The 5135-nt window shown below is 48.4% G+C and overlaps 1 protein-coding gene across 1 annotated transcript; it reads left to right on the forward strand.

Moving 5' to 3' along the window:
- Positions 1-1060: 1060 nt before the first annotated feature.
- Positions 1061-4773, forward strand: HOXA11 (homeobox A11). The gene is made up of 2 exons (XM_081883418.1): positions 1061-2039; positions 3724-4773. Exons 1-2 carry the CDS (start codon positions 1232-1234, stop codon positions 3954-3956), a joined length of 1041 nt encoding a protein of 346 aa, XP_081739544.1. The 5' UTR covers positions 1061-1231; the 3' UTR covers positions 3957-4773.
- Positions 4774-5135: the final 362 nt, after the last annotated feature.

The following is a 5135-nucleotide window of genomic DNA, read 5'->3' on the forward strand; positions in this document are numbered from 1 at the left end:
TCACCCGCTGGAATTCTAATGCTCCTCACGAGTCCCTTGCAATGAACGGCACTTACTTCCGAGGAACACCTTTCAGGGTGGGGAGGGGCGCGCGCCTTGGGCTCATCCAACCTCGCTGTGGGTTTCTCAGGTAGGCAGCTGCCCTTAGGTCGCACGCTGCGCTTTCACCTGATGGGTTGCAATCCAAAGACGTCCTAGCATTGCATGCAATAATGGACAAAAAAATAAAAATCAAGCAACTGCGGTTTCAAAGCGAGAGGAGGCCGGGGATGGGGAGGGTGTGTGTGTGCGGGGATGGAAAGGAAAAGCCTTGTTAAGGGAGCATAAAAGACCGTGAAATGCCTAGAGCAGAACTAGGATGAAGCAGCCCAGGCTCTCTGAGGTTAGTACGTAGGAAAGGAAGGCGTTTAAGCGCCTTCGGAAGTCGAACATGAACGCGAGCATGTCATCCATTCACCATGAAAATCAGTACAGACTTGGCCCTGGCACATTCTTCCCCGACCATGCCTTCGGAGAGAGAGAAAAACAAAAAACCCTGCAGGGCTGGGCGAGTACCTTCCGGAGGAGCCCTTCCCAAGGACCCAGTCGCTTGCGGAGTAGCGCTTCCCAGAAGCCAAGATCTGGGCAGAATTAGGAGATTACACGGCATCTCATGAAAGCGACTCAACGTGCTTCTAAAGGGGTGGGGGTGGAAGGGAAGAGATGGTGCGGGGGAGAGGGAGAGAGATCCGTGGGCACTTCAGCGGGCTAATAGGCTCAAGATAGCTTGATTGCGCGCGCGGGTGGGAAGAGAAGGGCTGCAGGGCGAGAGAGAGAGCGAGGAAGGAAGGAAGAAAAGAAGAAAGAGAAAGGAAAGAAGGAGAGCCGGACAGAGGCCAGCAGTCTTTTCTGTCCTCCTTACTGTCCACGAGGCCCGCGTGAGTTGCACTTTAGATCTCGTGCTTTTTAGCCAGAAGACCAAAAGTGACGATCTGTTGCTTCCCTTGAGATGGCTACAAAAGAGGAGGGGGCGGGAAAAGCGGGGGGGGGGCAGGAGGGAGGGAGGGAGGGAGAGAAGCAGAGAGGGCCCATACTCGCAGCTTGTCAATTTCAACATTTGGTCACGTGACCAGCGCCTCCCTGCTAAGGATGGGGATAGATTTCCACGTCAGCTTTACGTCTCCAAATTTCTTACTTCACGGATCTGCTTCAAAGAGGCAGCTGCATTAGAGAATCATGTTAAGCTCGGCTAATGCGGAGAGCCCGAGGTAGCCTAATGATGGATTTTGATGAGCGTGTCCCTTGCTCGTCTAATATGTATTTGCCAAGTTGCACGTACTACGTGTCGGGTCCTGATTTCTCCAGCCTCCCTTCTTTCCTGCCCCAGACCCCGTCTTCTCGCCCCATGACATACTCCTACTCCTCCAACCTACCCCAGGTCCAACCCGTGCGGGAAGTCACCTTCCGCGAGTATGCCATTGATCCGGCTAGTAAATGGCACCACAGGAACAACCTCCCGCATTGCTACTCGGCCGAGGAGATCATGCACAGAGACTGCCTGCCCGCCGCCGCCAACACGGCCGCCGCCGCCGCCGCTGCCGCCAGCATGAGCGAGATGTTCGGGAAAAACACCGCCGCCGTCTATCACGGCCACCACCCGGCTACGACAGCCACCGCCGCCGCCGCCAGCGTCTCGTCCAATTTCTATAGCACCGTGGGCAGGAACGGGGTGCTCCCGCAGGCTTTCGACCAGTTCTTCGAGACGGCTTATGGCACGGCCGACAGCCACTCGGACTATGCAGGCGAGAAGAACGGGGAGAAGATGCCCCCGGGAGGGGGAGCCGCTCCCGGGCCGGCCGCCGCCGCTGCCGTCGGCGCAACGTCAAGTTCGGACGGGAGCTGCGCCAGGGACGCGGCATCAGCGGCGGCGGCGGCGGCGGCGGCTGCAGCGAGCGCCGCGGCCTCGGCTGCGGAGGAGAAGGAGCGGCGGCGGCGGACGGAGAGCAGCAGCAGTCCGGCTTCGTCTTCCGGCAACAATGAGGAGAAATCCAGCAGCTCCAGTACGTATAAAGGCAGCGCCCTGGCGCTTTTATGAAGCGGACTTGGAAATCTTAGCGCACCGCCGCTGTTAAATTTTTATATGCTGTTTTATAAGCATATAAGGTTTATGGAAGGGCCTGTAGATTTCCCCCAACAAAACTTTGTTATAAAAGGAGAGATCACGTGGCGGGGACTGAAATTGGCCGTGAAATACCCACCGGCCAATGGATGCCTTTTTAAAACAAAAAAAGGGGGAAAAAGAAAACCCCCCCCCAAATCATAAAAAAAGAATAAAGAGAGAGAGAGAGGATGTTGGGGAGAGAAAGGCTCTGTGGTCAAACTCTTGAAAATATAATAACGCACGTTTTGCGCCTGTAAATGTACCCAAAAGGGGATTTCTGAGTCCTTTGATATCCATGTAATCCTGTGATTATTTTTCTCTCTCTTTTTTTGGATTTTTTTTTTATAAAAGCCATGTGTTTCCCCAGAAGCCTAGTTAGAAACTTGGATTCAAAGCCATCCCAGTTTTTTAACGATTGCCCGGGAATAGCGTTTAACAGAAAAACTAGCTGCCTGCACTGTAGCAATATAGTTAAAGCAACAGATTAACCTAAAGCTGGCCTTTTTTTGTCTAAAGGAAGCCATTTTCCTAAGGCACTGTGGCAAGTATGTGTTGCCTTCTGCCCAACAGTTTGCTACTTACAATTGCTATTCAACCTGTCACTGCCTGCTTTTATTTTTTTAATGTAGATTTTTCTTGCTCATCACCCCCTCACCTTCAAAACCCTAGGAAAATAGCCTTGTAATGAGCTGTAACAGCAAATGGGGACGTGTTGTGTGTATGTGTGTTTGCAAGGAAATATAGGACCAATATTTAATGTAAAAAGCCTTTAAACTTTAAAGAAGGGGGGCCATGAACATTAACCCCAGTGTGGCTATGAAGGAGCGAAAGGACTTGAGAGAATATAGCAGAGGGGTTCATTTTAAAACACACACACTCCAGATGCGAGTGATAAGATGTAATGAACTAGTGGCTGTCCTAGGCGCTGGGGTACTGTTTTGTTATTTTTAAACAAAAGGAAGCTGCACACAAAAGCAAAACCAAGTTTAAGATTAGGAAAAAAAACCTCGGTCAATGTACAGGAGCCCATTTGGCTTCTCAGATCCTGGTGTCATAATGTCCTTCAGGGGTGAAACAAGCGGTGGAGCTCTCTATGTCCTCTCTTAAAACTGAGTTGCAAAACTGGGTTGCAAGAACAGTGTCACAGCTGGGTTAGGTTACAGAGAGTCTGCCATGAGCCTCCTTAACCTTCCCGCGCCAAGCATTGTATTATTCGGGGACTGCTTGTGCGATGTCCATCTAGATCTTGTGCACTGCAGATTCTGCTGACTAGGGAGTCAGTAGTTTGGACACTGTGGGTTTTAATTTCATAGCATAGCGCCTCAGGTGTACTGCTTCAAGTGATGCTTCGAAGTGAAGATGTTGGGATTTTGGAATGTTGCATGCAAATATGTTCCTCAAATAAAGGTCAGGCTAATGCAGAAAGGAACGGAGCGTCAACTTTATGTAGCTAATAAACCAGGCCTTTTCTCAATGGTTCAACCCAAGAATGTCCCTTTATTAAATATGAATTGCAGTCATCCCCCAGCCCTATCTGATCCCAGACTTAATGGCTTCTGCCTTTTATTTTTGTCATTCCACAGGTGGACAACGCACCCGTAAAAAGAGATGCCCCTACACCAAATATCAGATTAGAGAATTAGAGAGGGAATTCTTCTTCAGTGTCTATATAAACAAAGAGAAACGCCTCCAGCTCTCCCGAATGCTCAACTTGACCGACCGTCAAGTAAAAATATGGTTTCAAAACAGAAGAATGAAAGAGAAAAAAATTAACAGGGACCGATTACAATATTACTCAGCTAATCCACTACTTTAAAAAACTCGTAGCGTTTTTCAAGATGAGATTAAATTCAGATCTCGCCCATGACAAGGTCAAGCCACAGGGTTACCTATGAGAAGGAGGTGTGCAAAGTGACGGAGGACGTTGGGGAAAAAACACCACACTAATATTTTTTTTTCCTTCCCCATAAAAATGTAAACCAACTGGGGTTTCCCGCTACTTTTCCCACCCCCCTAAAAAAGTTCTTCTTAAAGCTCTTGACATATCAACTGGAAACGGTTTACACCCTGGACCCGCATTTCCAAACACGCCACCCCCATATTTTGCTCCGAGGGCAATTTTATACCTCTTACCTATAGACACTGCAACTCATCCCAACGCGAGTTCACACGTGAAAAAGCGGGGAGTGAATTATTGGATTCGTGTCGGTCTAAAACTATGTTACTTTGGTTTTACTGTGGAACATTGCTTGAAAGGCTACCCAGGGCTGCGCCTGATGGACTACTGCAAAAGAAAACCTACAGGAGCCCCCGCAACCTCTAAATGCACAGCCGCCGTCCCATCACCTTCCCCTCCTCTACCCTTAAAATGACAAACCTTCTTCCGCAAGAGCGGTTACCCTCTTGACCAAGTTCAAAAAAAATTAAGCAGTTGCAAGGCCAATCATAAATGTTTGTAGAGGTGTAGTAGTGTTGAGTCTAACCGTACTGTTGATAGGGAGTTATGGCGTGGAAGGTTTGGCAGTCTCCTTTTGAAAACATTTCAGGTATTAATTCGCCATATATGGTAAGGAAACAATCACTGAAGAGTCAAACACATAGCCACGTGCATTAGCTCTCGTTTATAAAAACCCCCAACAAAAAATGAACAACAACTGTCGAAAAGTGGCCATCCCTTTGGAGACAAATCATTATGTTCTTATTTAAATGCTCAAAAAAAATTAAAAACCAAACAAATAAATAAAAGTGCACGGTGGGGTGGAAAGAGAAGGAGAAAGAAAGACTAATCTAATAGCTCCAAAGGGGGGGAACCGTAAAAGGAAGCTTCTGGCTTCTGTCTCACAAACTTTCTTCAGGAAATACCTGTGGAGAAGGACAGTTTGGCAAATACCACACAACACTTAATTGGACCCTGGATGTGTGCAATGCACTGAGATCAGATCATTAAAATAACTAGCGTTTTCTTTCCCTTAGAAGCCCAAGCAGAAGGCAAACA

The sequence above is a fragment of the Podarcis melisellensis genome, assembly GCF_964234715.1.
Source record: "Podarcis melisellensis genome assembly, chromosome: 12".
NCBI lineage: Eukaryota > Metazoa > Chordata > Lepidosauria > Squamata > Lacertidae > Podarcis > Podarcis melisellensis.

Bases quoted from the DNA above. Each gene is read 5' to 3' on its own strand.
- HOXA11 (XM_081883418.1), top strand. From the start codon at position 1,232: ATGCGGAGAGCCCGAGGTAGCCTAATGATGGATTTTGATGAGCGTGTC. The intron at 2,040-3,723 runs GTACGTATAAAG...GTCATTCCACAG, and splicing joins GGAGAAATCCAGCAGCTCCA to GTGGACAACGCACCCGTAAA.